General features: G+C 44.4%; 1 protein-coding gene across 14 annotated transcripts in view; it reads right to left on the bottom strand.

Moving 5' to 3' along the window:
• Positions 1-22,783, bottom strand: part of EP400 (E1A binding protein p400) — a 114,121-nt gene that overhangs the window by 81,114 nt on the left and 10,224 nt on the right. For 8 of the 14 annotated variants that reach the window (XM_059895335.1, XM_059895329.1, XM_059895330.1 and 5 more), the window contains exons 2-3: positions 12,316-13,667; positions 10,688-10,798 (exon numbers count right to left, since the gene is read on the bottom strand). In XM_059895335.1, the coding sequence (XP_059751318.1) occupies positions 10,688-10,798; positions 12,316-13,632 (1,428 nt within the window). In that variant the 5' untranslated portion in view covers positions 13,633-13,667. Of the gene's footprint in view, positions 1-10,687; positions 10,799-12,315; positions 13,668-16,093; positions 16,256-22,783 lie in introns of all 14 variants that reach the window. The other 6 variants (XM_059895334.1, XM_059895332.1, XM_059895339.1 and 3 more) reach the window with 2 other exon arrangements.

Below are 22,783 nucleotides of genomic sequence, written 5' to 3' on the forward strand. Positions count from 1 at the left end.
GAGGGAGGGCCTCACTGGCTTGAAGACCATTCGGACGGAGAGCAGGAGACCGGAGAGGAGACAGGTAAAGGAGAATTGCCACAGGAGGCAGCAGAGATGGGTCCCAAGCTCCCCTTTTTTCTGGCTGCCTCCTGACCACCCACATGCCAAGATGCCAAGCACAGGCCAGCGTAACCACACTGAGATCTCAGGAGGCAGAGTCTACAGTTTCAGTCCAATCACATTAACCAGATGTGAAAGCAAACCAGCAGAACTCCTCAGAAGGATATAACAGAACTCAGGGTCTCTGCAACCTATCATTCACGACACCCAAAACCCAATTCGAAATCAATCAACGTGATACACCATATTAACAAAATGAAGGATGAAAACCATATGATCATCTCAATAGATGCAGAAAAAGCTTTTGACAAAATTCAATACCCAATTCTGATAAAAAACCCTCCAGAAAGTAGGCACAGAAGGAACTTACCTCAACATAATAAAGGCTATATATGATAAATCCACAGCCAACATCGTTCTCAATGGTGAAAAACTGAAACCATTTCCACTAAGCACAGGAACAAGACAAGGCTGTCCACTCTCACCACTATTATTCAACACGGTTTTGGAAGTTTTAGCCACAGCAATCAGAGAAGAAAAAGAAATAAAAGGAATCCAAATCAGAAAAGAAGTAAAACTGTCACTGTTTGCAGATGACATGACACTATACATAGAGAATCCTAAAGATGCTACCAGAAAACCACTAGATAGACCTAATCAGTGAATTTGGTTAAGTAGCAGGATACAAAATTAATGCACAGAAATCTCTTGCATTCTTATATACTAATGATGAAAAATCTGAAAGAGAAATTAAGGAAATACTCCCATTTACCACTGCAACAAAAAAAATAAAATACCTAGGAATAAACCTACCTAAAGAGACAAAAGACCTGTATGCAGAAAACTATAAGACACTGATGAAAGAAATTAAAGATGATACCAACAGATGGAGAGATATACCATGTTCTTGGATTGGAAGAATCAATATTGTGAAAATGACTATACTACCCGAAGCAATCTACAGATTCAATGCAATCCCTATCAAACTACCAATGGCATTTTTCACAGAACTAGAACAAAAAATTTCACAATTTGTATGGAAACACAAAAGACCCCGAAGAGCCAAAGCAATCTTGAGAAAGAAAAATAGAGCTGGAGGAATCAGGTTCCCTGACTTCAGACTATACTACAAAGCTACAGTAATCAAGACAGTATGGTACTGGCACAAAACCAGAAATATAGATCAACAGAACAGGATAGAAAGCCCAGAGACAAACCCACGCACATATGGTCACCTCATCTTTGATAAAGGAGGCAAGAATATACAGCAGAGAAAAGACAGAAGTGGTGCTGGGAAAACTGGACAGCTACATGTAAAAGAATGAAGTTAGAACACTCCCTGACACCATACATGCAGAAAAACCTCAAAATGGATTAAGGACCCAAATGTAAGGTCAGACACTATAAAACTCTTAGAGGAAAACACAGGCAGAACACTCTATGACATAAATCACAGCAAGATGCTTTTTGACCCACCTCCTAGAGAAATGGAAATAAAAACAAAAATAAACAAATGGGACCTAATGAAACTTAAAAGCTTTTGCACAGCAAAGGAAACCATAAAAAAGACGAAAAGACAACCCTCAGAATGGGAGAAAATATTTGCAAACAAAGCAACTGACAAAGGATTAATCTCCAAAATATACAAGCAGCTCATGCAGCTCAATATCAAAAAAACAAACAACCCAACCCAAAAACGGGCAGAAGACCTAAACAGACATTTCTCCGAAGAAGATATACAGATTGTCAACAATCACGTGAGAAGATGCTCAACATCACAAATCATTAGAGAAATGCAAATCAAAACTACAATGAGGGGGCTTCCCTGGTGGCGCAGTAGTTAAGAATCTGCCTGCCAATGCAGGGGACATGGGTTCGAGCCCTGGCCCGGGAAGATCGCACATGCTGCGGAGCAACTAAGCCCGTGCACCACAACTACTGAGCCTGCACTCAAGAGCCCGCAAGCCACAACTACTGAGCCCACGTGCCACAACTACTGAAGCCTGCACGCCTAGAGCCCGTGCTCCACTACTAGAGAAACCACCACGATGAGAAGCCCGCACACCACAACGAAGAGTAGCCCCTGCTCGCAGCAACTAGAGAAAGCCCGCACAAAGAAACGAAGACCCAACGCAGCCAAAAATAAAAACAAACAAATAAATAAATAAATTTATAAAACAAAAAAACAAAAAACTACGAGGTATCACCTCATACCGGTCAGAATGGCCATCATCAAAAACTCTACAAACAATAAATGCTGGAGAGGGTGTGGAGAAAATGGAACCCTCTTGCACTGTTGGTGAGAATGTAAATTGATACAGCCACTATGGAGAACAGTATGGAGGTTCCTTAAAAAACTAAAAACAGAACTACCATACGACCCAGCCAGCCCACTACTGGGCATATACCCTGAGAAAACCATAATTCAAAAAGAGTCATGTACACAATGTTCACTGCAGCTCTATTTACAACAGCCGGGACATGGAAGCAACCTAAGTGTCCATCGACAGATGAATGGATAAAGAAGATGTGGCACATATATACAATGGAATATTACTCAGCCATAAAAAGAAACGAAATTGAACCATTTGTAATGAGGTGACCCAGAGTCTGTCATACAGAGTGAAGTAAGTCAGAAAGAGAAAAACAAATACCGTATGCTAACACATATATATGGAATCTAAAAAAAAACGGTTCTGAAGAACCTAGGGGCAGGACAGGAATAAAGATGCAGACATAGAAAATGGACTTGAGGACACGGGGAGGGGGAAGGGTAAGCTGGGACGAAGTGAGAGAGTGGCATGGACATATATACACAACCAAATGTAAAAGAGATAACTAGTGGGAAGCAGCCGCATAGCACAGGGAGATCAGCTCGGTGCTTTGTGACCACCTAGAGGGGTGGGATAGGGAGGGTGGGAGGGAGATGCAAGAGGGAGGGGATATGGGGATATATGTATACGTATAGCTGATTCACTTTGTTATACAGCAGAAACTAACACAACATTGTAAAGCAATTATACTCCAATAAAGATGTTAAAAATATATATTAAAAAAAAAAAATTACTCCAAAACACAGAGACAAGAAAACACAGCCATACTCAAAACAATCAATGGACACCAACCCCCAGACAACTCACATTCTGGAATTAGCAGCAGGGATTTTACGGTAGGTTTAATAAGTATGCCCAAGGACAAAGAAGTATGTTGTAATGAAAGACGAGAGGAAATCTTGACAGAAAAAAATAAACGATTAAGAAACAGAACCAATCTGAAAAAGAATATATATATCGCTTTGCTGTACACCAGAAACACTGTAAATCAACTATACTTCAGTAAAAAAATAAAAATTAAAAAAAAAAAGAGAATCAAACAGAGACCCTAGAACAGAAAAAGTGTCTGAAATTTTAAAAATTCATTGGATAGGCTGAAGAGTAGAGTGGGGACGCAGAGGTCAGTGAATTGAAAACAGATTCTTGAGAGAAGAACAAGAGGAAGCCTGGACTTCAAGACTCAGCAGATGGCATAGTGCTGCTTAAGGATGGACGACAGATAAAAACAACTGAGCAGAGAGCCCAGAGGGAGACTCAAACTTACACAACCTCACCAGTTCCTAAAGACTCCAAAGCAACCCAAATGGAATGAAAAGTCTTTTCAACCAAATGATGCTAGAAGACTGGATATCCATGTGAAAAAACTGATAAATTGAACTTCATTAAGATAAAAAACTAAGGAGCTTCCCTGGTGGCACAGTGGTTAAGAATCCGCCTGCCAATGCAGGGGACACGGGTTCAAACCCTGTTCCAGGAAGATCCCACATGCTGAGAAGCAACTAAGCCCGTGAGCCGCAACTACTGAGCCTGTACTCTATAGAGTCCACGAGCCACAACTACTGAAGCCTGTGTGCCTAGAGCCTGTGCTCCGCAACAAGAGAAGCCACCACAATGAGAAGCCCGCGCTCCACAACGAAGAGCAGCCCCCGTGCGCGGCAACGAAGACCCAATGCAGCTAAAAATAAATAAATAAATAAAATTTAAAAAGAATAAAAAAATCAGTAGTTGGGGGATAAATCAGGAGCTTAAGCTTAAAATATACACACTACTATATAAAAATAGATAACCAACAAGGACCTACTGGAAACTATACTCAATATCTTATAATAACCTATAATGGAAGAAAATGTAAAAAAAAGAATATACATATATTTATATACATGTGTGTATAACTGAATCACTTTACTGTACACCTGAAACTAACACAGCATTGTAAATCAACTATATTTCAATAAATTTTTTTTAAATGGCAAAAAAAAAAAAAATCAATAGTTGGGGTAGGGTTACAGAACTATAATTATTCATTCCCTTTAACACTATAATCACTGAAAAATAATCTCCACTTAGGATTTTTTAAGATCTAAATAACTGTAATAAAAACTATTTTAGGGAATTCCCTGGCAGTCCAGTGGTTAGGACTCAGCGCCTCCAGTGCCATAGGCCCGGGTTCAATCCCTGGTCGGGGAACTAAGATCCCACAAGCGCAGCCAAAAAAAAAAAAAAAAAAAAGAAAGAAAAAAGAAAAAAATACTACCTCAAAGTCTTTTGGAAGCAGACAGAAATTAATATACTGTATATGTAATACAAGGAATTCTGAATTTATTTCTAGAGTTTCATTGGTCAATATAAAAATTCTACAACTGGTTGTAAATAATAAAACTCATACTGAGATTTTTTTTTTTTCCAAAGAAAACAAAGGGTATGTTTTTTCATTTCAATTCTTTCCTGACAGATTCTCCATCTTCTTGTCTCCTTAGACATCCACTAGTATTTGCGACAAAGATCTATAATTCAAAATGGAGATTCCTTGGTTTTCCTCTTTTAGGTCTCTTAAATATTTATAATATTAAATAATGTGATTTTTAAAAGCATAGTAAAATTAATCATAGAATTTTTTTTAAAAAATTTTTTCAAAATTTGAATAGGCTTTTCTCCAAAGATATACAAATGACCAACAAGCACATTAAGATGCCCAACGTCATTCATCATAAGAGAAATGCAAAAGAAAACACAATGAGACACCACTTCACACTCACTAGGATGGCTAGAATTTTTTTTAAAAGGAAAGTAAGAGTTGGCAAGGATACAGAAATATTGGAACCTTTGTATATTGCTGATGGGATGTAAAACGGGGTAGCTACTAAGTATTTATAGTGGCATTATTCACAATAGCCAAAAGCTGCAGACAGTCCAAATATTTATCAAGAGTGGATAAATAAAATGTAGCATACCCATACAGTGGAAATACCCTCTACTATAAAAAGTTATGAAGTACTGAGGCATGCTACAATGTGGATGAACCTTGAAAGCATCATGTTAAGTGAAAGAAACCAGACACAAAACATTGCACGATTCCACACCAGGTAAATCTATGGAGACAGAATGCCGACTGGTGGCTGCCAGTGGCTGGAGGAGCAGGTACTGGGGAGTGACTGCTTTTTGGGAATGGGGTTTTCTTTTAAGACAATAAAGATATTTTAGAAACTGATATCCATAATAGTGGTTGCTTAACACTGTGAATGTACTAAGTGCCACTGAATATTAGGTGGTTAATATAAAAATGGTTAAGTGAATTTCACTTATTTGTGCATAATCACAGAATTTAAACAGTAGGATGTGAGTGTCCACTGAACACTGTTCAGCTTTCCTGTTTGAAATTTTTCATAATAAAATGCTGAGAATTAGAAAAACTTATAAGTTTAAAAAGTAATGATAAAGCAATCACCCGTGTACTCATCCCGAGGCTTAAGAATAAACTGTTACGCACGCCCTGGAGACCCCACTCACTCTGAAGGCATCCCCCTCCCCACCTGAACCGTGTGTGAACATTCTCCCCTGGTGCCATCACCTACAGGCTTAGCTCCACGCTAGTTTGGTTTTGCTTCCTAGTGAACTTTACCTGAAGGAATGCTGCAGCTGGGCTCTCCCATAACCCCTTCTGTTCCACAGGGCGCTGCTGAGACCCGCCCACACCGACTCACTCATTTTCACTACTGATTACTATTAGCATTCCTCTGTATGAATGTGCACGACCCACTGATCTGTTCTACTGCTGACGGACATTATGCTTCTTTCCAGTTTGGGGTTATTAGAAGAAACGATGCTGCTGGGAACATTATGAGATGTGTTTTCTGGCACACAAACACAAGAATACCTTTAGAGCATGCTGTTTGGATCAAAAGGGCCTACCCACACTCACCTTTTCCAGATCATGTGAAATGTTTCCATGCTACACTCCCGATCAACAGTGGGTAAGAATCTCATAGACCTAAATCAACAGATTCTGTCCAATTTAATTTCTGGCAATCTGGTGAGTATGACAGTAAATCCGAGGGTTTAATGTGTGTCACTGTGGAGACCATGCACCTAAGTTTACAGGCACTCCCTGCCCTCCACTGTCCCACGGTTCTCATGCAAATATTTATCAATGTGGCCTATAAACGCACTGATGTATTACATTCCTCTAAGCACTAACAGGAAATCTGTCCCACTAACAAATTTTCTGACAATTTCCAATTCAAGAAATTTTATCTTCAGTTGTATCAAATTCATTACAAGAACACCCAAATATTGGGTTCAAATTATTATTCCCCACCAAAAAGAACCCGGTTCCTTGGAGAAATGACTGATTCCTGGACTGAATCAAGGCATGTGCAAGATAAACTTTAAACATTTTGTGCCAGAATGTAAGGAAGTACTTAGAGAGTGACAGGGATGTGTCACAAGTATACTAGAGCCCGCTTGAAAGGGTCCCCATTGGTCAAATTACAGATAATTGGAACATCAAAATAAACAGTAATAGTAGAATAAATAGTAACAAACCGGGGCAGGGGGGCTGGGTAGCGGACGACTGGCAGGGCATGAGGAGACTTGATGGAAGTGGACACCCTGACACGTGGATGGGTTACACGGGCACTTGTCAAACTCAACAAATTCTAACATTTAAGATCTGTGCATTCCCTGCCTACAAATTATACCTTAATATGATATAATTCACCCCTTTTACAGACCGAAAAAGAAAAATCAGATGATTATGTGAATAGATGCAGCAAATAGTATTTGACAAAATTCAACATCCATTCATGATAAATACTAGGAATAAAGGAATTTCCTTAACCTGATAAAGGACAGCTACAAAATCTACAGCTAACATCATACTCAATGGTGAAAGACTAAATGCTTTCCCCCTAAGACCCAGAAGGTAAGAATGTCTGTTCTTATCACTCCTACTCAGCATCACAGTGGAAGTCCATGCCAGTCCATGCCATTGCCAGTGCAAATACGGCAAGAAAAAGAAATAAAAGGCATACAGATAGGAAAAGAAAATATAAATCTTGCTTTCTTTGCAGACATGATTCTCTAGGTAGAAAATCCCATGGAATCTACAAAAAAGCTCCTAAAACTAATAAATGAGTTTAGCAAGGTTGCATAATCAACTGTATTCCTATATACTTGCAATGAACAACTAGAAAAAAATTTTTAAATTTAAGTACCATCTATAGCACCACAGAAAAATTGGAATAGCTGGGTATAAGTCTAACAAAATATACATAGAATTTGCATGCTGAAAACTACAAAATACTGATGAAAGAAATCAAAGAAGACAAAAATAAATGGAGAATATACCATATTCCTGGCCTGGAAGACTCAACGTTGTCAAGATATTACTTCACCCCAAACAGGTCAATAGAGTCAATGTAATCCCAATCAAAATCCTAGCAGGATGTTCTATGGATATCGACAAGCTGATTCTAAAATGTATATGAAAAATGAAAGGAACCAGAATGACCAAAACAGTTTTGGAAAAGAACAAAGTTGAAGAACTCACACTAACTGATTTCAGGACTTACTACAAAGATACAGTAGTAAAGACAGTGTGGCATTAAGCAAAAAGATAGACACAGAGATCAAAGGAAGAGAAGAGAGCCTAGAAACAGACCCATACAGACAGGATCAACTGATTTCTGACAATGATGCGAAGTCAATTCAGCAGATACAAAACAGTCTTTTTAAGAAACAGTGCCCAACTAACTGGCTGTCAATATACGAAGAAATAAACTTCTACTGATGCTTGCATGTTATACAATACTTTACTCAAAATGGATCACAGACCTAAATGTAAAACATAAAACTATACAACTTCTAAAAAAAAAAAAAATTAGAGGAAATTTTTGTGACCTTGGGTTGAGCAAAGAGTTCTTATATATCAAAAGCACAATCCATAAAAGAAAAAAAAAAAACGATAAAAGAGACCACATCAAAATTCAGAACTTCTGCTCTGTAAAAAACAATATAAAAAAAGAAAAAGATAGAGCACAGAATGACAGAAAAATATTTGCAAATTTATATCTGACAAAAAGCTTATATCCAAATTATATAAAGAATTCTCAAATGCAACAATAAAGCAAAAGACTCAATGGAAAAAAAATGAAGGAAATGAACAGATACTTCACCAAAGAAGATATACAAATGGGAAATGAACATATGAAAAGTTGTTCAACATCATTAGTCTTTAGAGATATGCAAGTTAAAACCACTGCATACATATTAGAATAACTACAGAAGAAAACCGACAAGAACAAGTAGTGGGGAGGATGCAGACAGAAGGAACTCTCAGTCACTGCTGGCGGGAATGTGAAACGGAACAGCCACTGCGGAAAGTTTGGCAGTTGCATATAAAACTGAATGTACGCTTAGTAACAACCCAGAAACCTGTCTCCTAGGTATGCCAACAACTGGAAACAACCCAACGTCCTTCAAAGGGTGAATGGCTAAACAAACTGGGGAACATTCATACAATGGAATACTGCTCAGCAAAAACGGAAACAATTGGCAAATTCAACAACGTGGATGAATCTCAAATGCATTATGCTAACTGAAAGAAGCCAGACTGAAAAGGCAGCATGCATATACTATATTGTATAATTCCATTTATATTTTATTCTGGAAAAGGCAAAATCATAGACAGAGAACAAAGGTTAAGCCAGGGAGAAAATCTGATGACAAAGATGTGGCATGAGGAACATCTGGGGGGATGACAGAACTCCTCTGTTTCTTGGGTGGTGGTGGTTACACAACTCTGGGCATTTGACAAAACTCACAGAACTATAGACCAAAAAGAATAAACTTGACTGAATTAAATAAACAAATTTAAATAAACAAATAAATATCGTTAATGACATATGAAAACGCACTGATTAAAATAAGAATCCGTATGTGAATATACGTAATGGAAGAAAAAAGAAGGCTCATCATTACAGTAGAATGCCAGCTAACGAATGCAGAAGGAATAATGGAGTTAGAAAATCCACTTTGCAATCTGTAACGTGACAGCTGACTCCAGCAAGATTCGTCAATAGATGACAGAATTAGTGGCCCATGTCAAACGACATTCTACAAAATAACTGACCTACACTTCTCAGAAATGTGAAGGCATGAAAGAGTGAGGAGTTTGTCCACATTAAAGAAGACCAGAGAGGCATGGCAACTAAACACAATGGGTGATCCCAGACTGGGAGAAAAACAACTATACAAAGGATGTCACCGGAACAAGAGACAAAATTTGCACATGAGCTGTGGCTTAATCATAGTAAAAGTTACTGTAAAATTTCCAGAATTGATTGTTATACCGTGGTTAGGTGAGGTAACACTCGTACCTGATACCATATGCTGAAGGACTTAGGGATGCAAGTGTGAGATGATGTCTGCAATTTACTCTCAAATAGTTTGGGGGAAATGTGTATGTGTGTACATATAAAAGAGAGAGAGAATGAAAATAATGCAAATGGGGCTAAAAGTTAACAACCGGTGAATTTGGGTAGAGGATATAAGGGGTGTTCTTTGTACTGTTACTGCAACTTTTATATACGTTTGAAATTATACCAAAATTAAAAATTAAAAAAAATTTAAAAACATATCACCACAAGATTCAACTGCTTTCAGAACCTAGCACAATCTACTCCAAAATGACTAGAATCTGACCTGTACTTTTAGGTTCCTGGCATTTATTAATGTAACATTGAGTGATTTAATTTTCAAAAAATTAAAAATAATCAGCTTGCATTCAATTAACATCCATTTAGAAGCCTAAGGTCCTGGTATTTTAGAAGTGTGTTTCATTTCAGTGTTTCTTCTAGCTACAGAAGATATCCAGTTATCTGTGTAATCTTTTTTTTTCTTCTGTTTGCACTGTTCTAAGACACAAGAAAGAACCAACATTTAAAACACAGCACACGAGGACTCCTGAGCACGCATTCAACAGGACTGTAGGTATCAGACGACATGCACGCTGAAGCTACGGCTGCGTTACAGGTCGACACACACAAAACATAACGCATTACGGTCTGTGCTGTCATCTACTCATGCAATTTACTTGTATAATTTTATATGCAGGAAGACTTTTTTACTTTTTTAAAGTAAGGAATGGGCTCTGGAAAAAAATGCTGAAGAGCAAATAGTAAATTGAAGGTTAAAATATCTGGATGAAGGAAAAGTTTCGGATGAGACTACATTTTAGAACCATCGAAAAGTACCTGAAATGGTTGCTGCTGGGATGAAAAAGCAGCAGAAACATTTGGAGGAAGCTGGGTTGCTATAGCAACAGGAGTACCAGTCTGCCCATCCTTTCCTGTCACAACCTTTACCTGAGAGGAAATATTTTGAGAAAAAAAGGCAACATAATTTTTAAGACTGCTCAAAATTTTGTTAGAATTTTATTGCTGATAGCTCACTGATGTCTGGTGTTTAAAAATGGAATGTTTTTGCATCAAATCCTGTAAAAGGACACAACTGATTTATGAAAGATTTATAATACCCTAACTCAACTGCAAATCTTGCAGAAACTCCAATTTAAGTCACAAGTGCAACGTCCTTAGATTCTGCAACTTCAAACTTTAAAAATGGGAATGGCGGACAGTCTTCAAGTAGCAAAGCCCTGACAACCTCATAGGCAGTTTACGCCCTGGCCTACTACATGCAGGTCACAATGGCAATGACAGATAAGGGGGATTGAGCCTACAGACAACATTGGTGTACAAACATAAAGAGAACTGAATTTCACTATTTCATGGCAACAGAGGTGAAATCCTCAAAAAAAAAAAATCATATAAACCTTTTAGAAAATAAAAATGGTTCATCCTGGAAAGGGTGTTAAAGAAAACACCAAATGGCAAAGCCACACATAATAAATATCAATGAGGAGATGCGCAAAGAGGCCAGCTTTTGTTCATCAAAGGCTGATTTCTTTGCAGAAGAACTGACAGAGATTTACATTATCTTAGCTATATCAAAAAACATAATAAGCTCCACCAACACAGTGTACAGTACACGACACAAAGGCACAAATACAGTGCACCACGGTGCACCTCACTGTCGCCCTGTCTCATCAGCTTCCTTTGTAGGAAGTACCAATAAAGGGATCTTAGGAACCGCTAAGGTACTGAGAATCCCAATTGGGGAATTTATTAAGCACCCATTCCAGGCACCCAAAAAGTTCACTATCTAAAAAAGATTCTATCTTAAATACCATTCAGTAGCTATGTGCAACAGTGTGAGTTAAATACATGACCTCAAATCTAAGAGTACATCTAAAAATTGAAAAAATTCTCAGTTGCTTTGCCATAATAACCATATTTTAATCATGAAGATACCTTATAAATGTATCTAGTGATTTAAATCGTAACTGATACACTGTAACAAGCTAGTGATTCAAATCCCTTCTTTAAAAATGACATTCATGGTGTTGAGAATCCCAATGGGTGGACCTACGTAAGTAAAATGTGAAACCTGGGCAACCAGCGGGAAGGTGCCCACACCCCTGGCTTCTGCAGGCCCTTCGGGGCTGGCCAATCTCCACACACCCAGCAGAGCACAGGGGAAAGCTGGGTCAGGCCAGGTTAGTTCCCCAAGCCGGGGAAGCATCCCTGTTCTAAATGAACTGGCAATACTCACAGCACCACTCTGCACCGTCCTCCCAACTAGAGCAGCTCTTTCCTTCCATGAAGGAAAAAGCAAATCCACCTTCCATTTTACTCCTGGATCAAATCCTTATGAAACTGCATCTTATCAACACCCCAGGCTCAGAGATTACTTTTAATTTACGGTTGCCTAGACGCAGATCCAAGTAGCACGGCCCGCTAATGATTAAACCGCTGCTTCTCACCTCATCGTTGATAACCTCCGACTTCTCTTCCTCCTCCTCCTCCTCCTCCTCCTCCTCTTCCTCCAGGTCCAAATCATTCTGCCTGAGGTAAGCCTGTAACGGGGCATAGTGCTTCTTCTTGAAAGCTAAGAAGTCCATCATGTTCCCCTGCAGGTGCTGCAGGAAGAACAGCTCGATCAAGCACTCCCTGAAGGCCGCCTTCAGGGCCTCCATCTCCCTGCAGTGGTGGTCCAGGCACTGCTTCCTCATCTGAGCCAGCTCCGGGGAGGCCGGGGGGATCTCTTCCAGTTTCCTGGGAGCCTTTCTTATCCCCGCGCTCCCCGCAGATGGGACAGGAAGGCTGGAGAGGCCCGGGGGCGCTGCGGTCCTGGAAGGGCTGGTGGGGGGCGGTGGGGACGTCATCCCAAACGCCGAAGTCCCCCCGACCCCGACCCCGGGGAGCAGAGGCCTGGTCAGCGGAGGCCCCGGCAGCACCTGCTGCTGCTGGATCAGCTGCCCCTGGATGATGCTGCTGATCTGGGGCGGCAAGCTCGTCGTGGTGATGTGGCCGGGGCTGGACAGGGGCTGCAGGCCGGCCCCGCCTGCGGCCGCGGGGCTCTGAGGTCCCAGGTGGTGGATGGTGCCCCCCGACTGCGCGTGGGGCTGCGAGAGTCTCCGTTCTCTGACCGTGATGGGCGCCCCCGTGTGCTGCAGCTGAACCTGGGCGCCCGGGGCCATCTGCGCCAGGCCCGAGCCCTCCTGGAACACGAAGTGGCCGCCACTGGACGGGCTCAGGCTGATCTGTCTCACCAGCACACTGGCGTCCACGAAGCCCCCGGTGGGACTGCTGCTGCACAGGCCCAGGCCGGGGCCAGGGGCACCCGCCCGCACGCTCTGCAGGCCCGGTCCCGGCCCGGGGCTGGGCTGGGTGGGGCTCTGAGTCTGCACCTGCTGGGACAGCGGCGAGGTGACCTGGATGTACGATGGAGACCCGTGCTCAAACCGCCTCTGCTGCGCACTGAACTGGAATCCCGGAGAAGTGGGGCTGGGGAGCGGCAGGGGGGCCAGCGTGATCTGGGGGTTCCCTCCCACCACCGGCCCCACATTCTGAAGGGCGATGTTCACGCTCTGCCCGGCCACGGGGCTGCGGTTCATCAGCTGCTGAACTTGGTAACCGGGGGACTGGGGCGCGGACGGGCTCGCCGCCGGCGCAAAGGGCGTGGCGGGGGACTGCGGGGGATTGGGACGGGCCTGCTGCTCTTCTCCTTCGCTGCCGGCGAAGGCCCTGGACCTCTGCAGCTGGTGCTGGACGTTCTGAGGGCCGCTGCCATGGTGCATGGTCGCCCCCCTTTTGTATCCAACTTAATGCTCTCCTGAAAAATCAAAGTTAAAATCAAGTTACTTAAAGGCAAACATAACCATCTGATCACTACTTATCCTGAGTACCATTTAGCAGCACTGGACAGATGCCCTGAAGGGACGTTCCCACCAGCACCGGATACAAGCCACTGTCTTACTGTCATCGAGCCCCGACGAGGGCACTGGAGACCATCTCCTTCAGCACAGAGGGGGGACGGGGCCTTCTGGCTCACTGCTGTGCCTGGGGCCAGGACGTGGCCCGGCAGGAGCAGGTGGGTGGTCCCTACCAGCTCCCGAGGACGCTAACTAGCAAACACTTGCTCAAGGCCAGCGGGGTCTGAACCTGGTGCTGGCGCTCGCGACGGGCATGTTTCTTCCGGGGAGGCTACTCCGCGGCCGGCGGCCCTGCTCCGTGCCGCCACGTGCTGGGGCGGTCCGCCCGTCTCTCCCAGTGGAGGAACAGCGCCCAGGAGGCCGCCAGTGGCTCCCACACGTGCCACCATCACATGTCATCAGAACAGAACCGCCCCTCACCAGCCGGCAGTTCTCATGAGCATCTGTGCGACGCCCCTGCAAACACCCCCGGGTTACTTGAGTGTGAACACACAGAGCCCCCAGCCCGGGTCAGACTCTGCGCGCCTGGGGGAGAGGCCCAGGCCTGGTGCCGGCCTCGCACCTCAGCCCTCTCGAGGAGCCCACCCGGGGGTGGCGGGGATCTCCGAAGAAAACCTCAGGAGAGAAGGGAGCGGCCAGGGCGGGAGAGTCCCCGTCAGGGGTCCGCCAACTCTCTGGGAGCTGGGACACGGCTTTAAAGGGGCTCATGGCCCCAAGAGTGCTGAGGGCCGCAGACTAGGAAAGGACGCTGAGAAAGGACGGGAGAGAGCAGAGGACGGAGCGGGAGGAGGCTACTTCCGAGGTGAGGCAGGGAGACTGCTCCCAAGTCACACCGGGCTACAGCCTCGATGTCCGCAAGCGGGCGAACCCCACGGGGAACAGGACGACAACCGCAGCCTGCCTGCTCCCCGCTGGCTGGGTCAGAAATAGCCTCCCACCGTTTACAATTCTCAAGTCTTCACTGACACACCTAGCTGCCCATTTCTTGGTGTTCCTTCCACCCTCCCCGCAAGACAAGCAGGAGCAGCCTCTCCTCTTCAGGGCATCACTACTGTTTCACTGAGAAAACGGACAAGGGATGAAAAACGTTATAAACCAAAAGTTACAAGACTGAAAAAGTGGAAATACACATTTGTATGAACACTCCCACAGTCCCAGGCCCCTGGCTGAAACACACATATATATGAAATCAAAAGCTACAGAACCCATGGGTGCACAAGTAAAGGCTGAGGAAACATAAAGATCAGTGCCTGCTTAGACTAGCAGGAGAAGGCACTCTGTCCTGATGACTGTCTCTGAAGATAGAGTCTAAAGACCACGGGCAAGCTGCAGTCAACACATCCGAACGGGGAATCAGGACCATAGCCTTAATGAGCCACCCAGGAGCCCTTTCCCACCCTCGCCCGCAGCAGAGAGCCCAGCACCATGGGTGGGAACCGTGAGCTGTGGGACACTCAAGGGCACGGGACTCTGAGGCATGCTGATTGCTTTCAAGACGAGCTTCTGGGACTTCCCTCGTGGTCCAGTGGTTAAGACTCTGTGCTCCCAATGCAGGGGGCCTGGGTTCGATCTCTGGTCAGGGAACTGGATCCCGCATGCATGCCGCAACTAAGACCCGGCGCAGCCCAATCAATCAATCAATCAATAAATCAATTTTTAAAAAAGAGCTTTTGTTCCTGATCTTTTTAAACAAGCATTATGAGGAAGATTAGTGTAAAACAGACACAAAAATAGAATAATAAGAATAAACAAACACATTAGGACATATTTCGGATTATTTCCTTAAAATACATTCCCAGCATACCAAAGATGATCAATAAGAGAGAACAAAGGCCAGAAAGAAACTCTCTCACATTATAATAATTTACAAAACCAGGGAGAAGGTAAGAATTACGGGGGGAAATACGTTGTGATGACTGACTGACCTGTTGAAAAAATGTGGAGGGAGACAGAGCAGATCTCAGAGGGCCCAGAGCTCAGAATGTGCGTAACAGGGTGGGCAACAATGGTGGGGAAGCAGGTCCCATTACCTTTGACCTACTAATCCAACCTCTGGGAATTGCTAAGGAAATTCACCTACGAATTTTTAAAATTATGCATAAAAATATTTATTACAGAATAATACAGTAAAAGTAAAAAGAAGCGTAACCAGAAATATCCAATGTTCAAGTTCTCGATGGAGACTATGTTATAAACATGGAAAAGTTTTTCAGATATATTATTAAGTGAAAAAGTAGCATACTAATTGTACAACTTAACCACTACTCTGTTAAAAATATAAATTAAAAAACTATCTACTGAGACACACACAAACATAAATACTGACCTTCACCTGGCGAAGGAATAAAACACCTGCAAGAGCCACACAACGCAGCCGCCTCAGCAACGTAAAGGCCGAGCTACAGACACACCCATACCACGAGGACGCCAAGGAGCACAGCCAGACGCAAGGACCACGGACTGCAGGCCACTGACGTGACAAGACATTCTGGAACAGGCAAGACCACACAGGGACAGATTAGACAGACCCTGCCAGGCTGCAGGTGGGGGAGGAGCTGAGAAGGCAGGAGGGAACTTGGGGGTGTGGAACTGGTTGGACACTTGATTTGGGACGATGGTTACAAGAATGTGTTCGTTCAAATTCAAAGAACTGTAAACTGCTCCTCGACTTTCTAAAAAGTTTCCTGACTTCAGTGAGCTTACAGTCAGGTTGGAGAAACAAACCCTATCAACTATAATGTAAAGGAACCGCTTACCTAAAACAGCATCCCCCCGAACGTGGTACAGGTGCCCCGGTGGAAAGCAAAGCCACCATCAAGGGCAAAACAACTCCCGAACTGGCGGCGGCGGCGCTGCTAACCGTGAGGTCCGCCAGCAGCTGCCGCGGGCTCTCGGGCTCATGGTCTGGGGAGGACGCTGCCCGGGAGCAGGCCGAGACCGGCAGGCCGCGCCAGCGCACCGCCGCAGCCCGCGAGGAGCGGGGGGGGACGAGCCCTCAGACCACTGGGAGCGGCGCCCACCGGGGCCACGCGGGGCTGGCGCCGTCTGTGCGGCTGCCGCTCGCTCAGGGCCATGCTGACGTCACACGGGGCACATCTGGTGCCGGGAAGATGCCACCCTAAGAAACACCTACCTGGGCCCCATCCTTGGTGTAGGGCAGGGGTCCCCAGGTCAGAACTGGAAAGAGTGAGGGGGGAAGGGCTCGGGAGACTGGGTCCCGACAGCAGCTGCTCCCACCCCCTCACCCCCCGCTGAGGCCTGGGAGTGCTCCCAGCCCCCCAAGGCCTCCCTCCCCAGCTTCTCTTTCGGTGCTCCCGGAGTCCAGGCAGCTAGGGATTGGGAAGCCTCTTCTCCCCCTTCAACGAGCAGGGAGCTCAGGTCATGAGCCTTGCTCCCTTCCCAAACCCATCTCCCTCATCTCCCCGGACGGATCCGGCCCTCCGGCCAGGCTCCCGCTTTGGGTATTCTGCTACGTCAATAGCTCCCGGGCTGGATGGAGAGTGAGGAGAAGGGAACAAGGAGGAGGGTGGATCAGGGCTTGGACACACGAGCATGAACTCAGGGCAGAAGGAACAGACAGAACATGATGGGAGCGAAGGGAGGACAGAAGCCACAAATAGTGTCTGGGAATATTTTCAAGTGGAAACTCCAGAGAGCAATTTGGCAGTAGGTAATAAGAGTCTTACAGCACATTCATGTCTTCTGACCCAATAATTCGACTTCTAGATCAGCCTAAGAAAAAAATCAGAGCTGTGTTCAATATACAAGGATGTTCACTGAAATGTTATTTGTAGCAGAAAGGTGGCATGCCCAACGATAAATATCAATAAATTTTGAAACACCTGTGCAAAACAGTATTAATACTGAATATGTGACAGAGCACACTTTGGTGTTTCCCTGCTACCTTTCTGTGCTTCCCAAATGTGTCCTTAACTGGCTTGGGCCACAGTCATTAGCGCTCTTCACTGAACACTCCGATTCTCCCGCCAGTCACAACACTGGTGTGCTTTTCCCAGCCCTGGACGGGGTGGTCACGTGACACGCTCTGGCAAAGACAGGGGCATGCTGTTTGCCACACTGACTCGGTCCTGCTTGGCAGTTCACAGGAGCACAGAGATGAGGCCCCGAGGGAGCACGACAAACAAGCTAACTGCAGGGAACGCGTGGCGGGCACTCCGCCCTGTGCTGGACGGAGCAGCGCCTGGGGCGCACCTGCTCGCTGCAAGAGCCAGGCATACCTTGGCTGATCCAGCACATAAAGAAAACAACACATGGAAACAGACTCACAGATACAGAGACCAAACAGGTGGTTGCCAGAAGGGAGGGGATGAGAGGTGGGTGAAATGGGTGAAGGGAATTAGGTGGTACAAACCTCTAGTTATAGAAGTAAGTCATGCGATGTAAGATGCAGCATAAGGAATATGGTCAGTGACACTGTAATAAAACTTTGTACGGCGACAGATGGCTACTAGACTCATCATGGTGACCGCTTCATAATGTGCGCACACGTCAAATCATTAGTACACCTGGAACTAACACAATATTGTACACCAACTATATTTCAATTTAAAAAAAAAGAAAACACTTTGTCATAGAAAAGACTCCACACCCTCCATTCCAGCCCATCGCACAAACCCCCGCAGTTCTCTGCCTTGAGACACAAGACCCCGCTGACATATCTGTCCCTGCCTCCCTGCCGCCTCCAGCAATGGTCCACCCGGTGAGCCTCTCAGGGTTTCGTGGGGCCCACAGATCCGTGCCTCACCAAGAGCTGCAGACCAAAGAGAAAAAGGCCTCTCACAGACAGATGCTATTTTTAAAACTCTCTGACTGTTGTTGAGATTTTTAAAATAAGAAGTCTTTTTAAAGCATTACTAAAGTTCATAACAGCTTTCTGTAAGGCTAAAGAATTATTTTTTTATCATTTATTTATTTTTTTATTTACAGTTTGGCTGCTCTTTGCGGCATGTGGGATCTTAGTTCCCTGACCAGGGATCGAACCTGCACGCCCTGCAGTGAAAGCGCTGGAAGTGCGGAGTCCTAACGACTGGACCGCCAGGGAAGTCCCGAAGCTAGAGAATTAAAATCCAAACTTTCTTAGATCGATCCATTTAGAAAAATAAAAGTCAGATCTACCCCGAGCCCCGCCCACCCCTGCACCTCACACCATTCACAAAAATTACTCAAGGGGGGAAAAATCAAGCCATAAAAATATTTTAAAACATATGAGAATATCTTTATAATCCTGCAGTGATGAAGAGTTTCCTAAACATGGCGTGAAACCTAGAAACAATATTTATTTTTAAAAAGCATTAACAACTGACAACCTTACTAAAGAAGAACAATACAATAAAAAAGTGAAATTGATAAATAATATTTGAAGCCTATATGACAAAAGGTTATCCATCCTTAAGAATTCCCACAAATCAAAAAGAGCCAAACAACCCAAGAAAAGAGGCTATAAACCAGAAATTCTACAAGAAATTCAAATGACAGATAAACATCAAAAAATGCTTAACCTCATTAATAACAAAATATGAAATAAAGTGAGACAATTATTTGTTGTTTGACAGGTTAGTGAAGATCAAAAGACTGATAATACTCAGGTTTAGTAAGGAAATGGTGAACCCACCATACACAAATGAGGGAAGTAAAGCACAGCTATAGCTTTCTGGAGGGTAACACGGCATTACCTATCACAATTTTAATGTACACTGATCAAGGAACTCCACTTCTAGGGATCTAGTCACACAAATATACAGTTGTCCAAAGATGTTCATTATAATATTATTTATCCTGTCAAATTTCAAACAATGTAAATGCTCACCTACAGGGAACTTTTAACAAAATTTGGTATAACCACCCCTTAGAGGCAGTCACTAAAAGGATGAGGAAACGCTTGTATGTACTTAAATTATATAACTTGAGTAAAGCCAAACATATGTGTAGCATATATATTATATGTATACACGTTTTTTAAATCTCGACATGACAATACATATATGGGCGTGTACATATTTCTAGCTCTCTCTGTACACATTAAAAGAAACGTCTTTGGCCAAGCACAACAGCGTGTAGTGTAAGGGAGGGCTGTCTGACTGGGCTGACTGATGAACCACCAGCATCCAGAACAGTGCCTGGCATATGAGAGATACCTGGTAGGTGCTTGGTGAGTAAAGGAGCGAGCAGGGGAAAAGCAGAGGAGGGGAAAGTGCTAGAATATTAGCGTGCTGAAGACCAAGGCCGAGGAAACAGACAGAGCCAGGGCTCAGAGGGCCATTACACCACACTGGGTGGGGAGTCCGCAAGTCGCTCGGAAGGAGATGCTGGCAATCATGACCGCCCTGGCTCTATGCAGACCGAAGACACGGTTTTAGTCTGTATGATGTCATCTGCTGTTTGGATTCATTTTAATTGATATTTTTAAACCAGGAGATTTCACAAAAAAAACGCAAGTTGTCAGCTTCATTCATTAAAAAAATCCAAGTACTGGCCACACTGGGCCACATCCCACCCGGCAACAAGAAGCGGGAGCTGAGCAGAAGCTCCAGGCCGCCAGGCTCACTGCACTCACCACCACAGTCAACGCGCCTCCCCACACCAAAGTCAAGGGCCAGGCACCGTTCACCACCCAGGGAACACTGCTGTTAGAGTGGAGAAGCATTCTATACTGGACCATCAAGAGGGCCATTTCTGAAAGGGAGGAAGCCCCCACGTCCAATGCGCAGCGTCTGCATCAAAGAGCCCCTCACGGGCCATGAAGATATGCAGAGGCAGAAACCAGAGAAAGCCTGGCCTGCCAGAAATAAGGCCAGCTCCACAACTTCCTAACACAATCACCAGCATCAACCAGAACCCAGGCTTGGCCTTCTTGACTAACATCAAAACCCACCAAAACACTATGACTATCTCTCTACAAGGTTGCTCACAAGTAACGAACCAAATGCCTGATTCAATTCACTAACACCTAGCCTATATTTATGAAATGGGATTTTCTATTGCAAAAATCAGTAAAACAAAGTAAAACTCCAAGGTAAGACTTGAAGCTCAATTTTTCAAGCACATTCACTTGTAAACCCATCACTCATGATGAAAGAAACATGAATTAAAACTAAGCTGAAATATCATTTCTCATCTATCAGCCTAACAAAATTCAAAAGCCAGACGACACAATCTGTTGGTGAGACTGTGGGAACCAGGCCCTCTCAACTCTGCTGTGGGATGTTAAGCTGTACAACCCTACAAAGGGACCTAGCACCATTTAACCAAAACCACACATGCTCAGGACTTCCCTCGTGGTCCACTGGTTAAGAATCCGCCTTCCGGGCTTCCCTGGTGACGCAGTGGTTGAGAATCTGCCTGCCAATGCAGGGGACACAGGTTCAAGCCCTGGTCTGGGAAGATCCCACATGCCGCGGAGCGACTAGGCCCGTGAGCCACAATTGGTGAGCCTGCGCGTCTGGAGCCTGTGCTCCACAACAAGAGAGGCCGCAATAGTGAGAGGCCCACGCACCGCGATGAAGAGTGGCCCCCCCTTGCCACAACTAGAGAAAGCCCTCACACAGAAACGAAGACCCAACACAGCCATAAATAAATAAATAAATAAATAAATAAACAAATAAATAAATAAATAAAATTAAAAAAAAAAGAATCCGCCTTCCAATGCAGGCGACGTGGGTTTGATTCCTGGTCGGGGAACTAAGATCCCACATGCCGCAGGGCAACTAAGCCCTCACGCCACAACTACTGAGCCCGCACGCCACAACTAGAGGCGCCCACGCGCCACAACGAAGAGCCTGTACACCGCAACAAAGACCCAGCACAGCCAAAAAAAGAAGAAACTACACATGCTCTTAACTCTTCGACCCAGCAGTCCCACTACACATTCACCATGAATATCCACCTCCAAAATGAAAACACACAAGCACAATGTTTACTCACTATGGCATTATTTGTAAACGCAAAATACCGGAAATAAACTGCACATCCATAATATTTCAGAGACCGGTTGACTATATTACAGTACATTCACTTAATGGAGTACTACGTAGCTGTACAAAAGAATAAGAAAGATCTCCATGAACTGGTATAAAGCAATTTACAGAACGCATACTGCTAAATCAAATAAACAAAGTGTAAAAGACTATATATGGGGAAATAACTTTGTATAAGAAAGGGGAAAAGAAAAACAGACAGATGGACTAATTAATGGAAGGACAGAGTCATACCTTTCCTGCATTCATTCATTCATTTATTTTTATTTTTATTTGGCTGTGTTGGGTCTTCATTGCTGCACGCAGGCTTTCTCTAGTTGTGGCGAGTGGGGGCTACTCTTCATTGCGGTGCACGGGTTTCTCACTGCAGTGGCTTCTCTTGTTGCAAAGCATGGGCTCTAAGCGTGCGGGCTTCAATATTTGCAGCACGCGGGCCCTAGAGCACGTGGGCTTCAGTAGTTGTGGCACATGGGCTCAGAAGTTGTGGCTCACAGGCTCTAGAGCACAGGCTCAGTAGTTGTGGTGCATGGGCTTAGATGCTCCATGGCATGTGGGATTTTCCTGGACCAGGAATCGAACCCACATCCCCTGCACCGGCAGGTGGATTCTTAACCACTGTGCCACCAGGGAAGCCCCATCTGTTTATTTTTGTAAAAAAAGAATGCAGGGACACGGGTTCGAGTCCTGCTCCGGGAAGATCCCACATGCCGCAAAGCAACTAAGCCCGTGAGCCACAACCACTGAGCCTGTGCTCTAGAGCCCAAGAGCCACAACTACTGAAGCCCGCACGCCCAGAGCCCATGCTCCACAACAAGAGAAGCCACCACAATGAGAAGCCTGCGCACTGCAATGAAGAGTAGCCCCCACTCGCTGCAACTAGAGACAGCCCGCATGCAGCAACGAAGACCCAACATAGCCAAAAATAAATAAATAATAAATAAATAAATAAAAAATAAATAAACAGATACATTCCAACAAACAGAAGTCCAGGACCAGACGGCGTCACTGATGAATTCTACCAA

This window comes from Balaenoptera ricei, chromosome 14, assembly GCF_028023285.1.
Source record: "Balaenoptera ricei isolate mBalRic1 chromosome 14, mBalRic1.hap2, whole genome shotgun sequence".
NCBI classification, from domain to species: domain Eukaryota; kingdom Metazoa; phylum Chordata; class Mammalia; order Artiodactyla; family Balaenopteridae; genus Balaenoptera; species Balaenoptera ricei.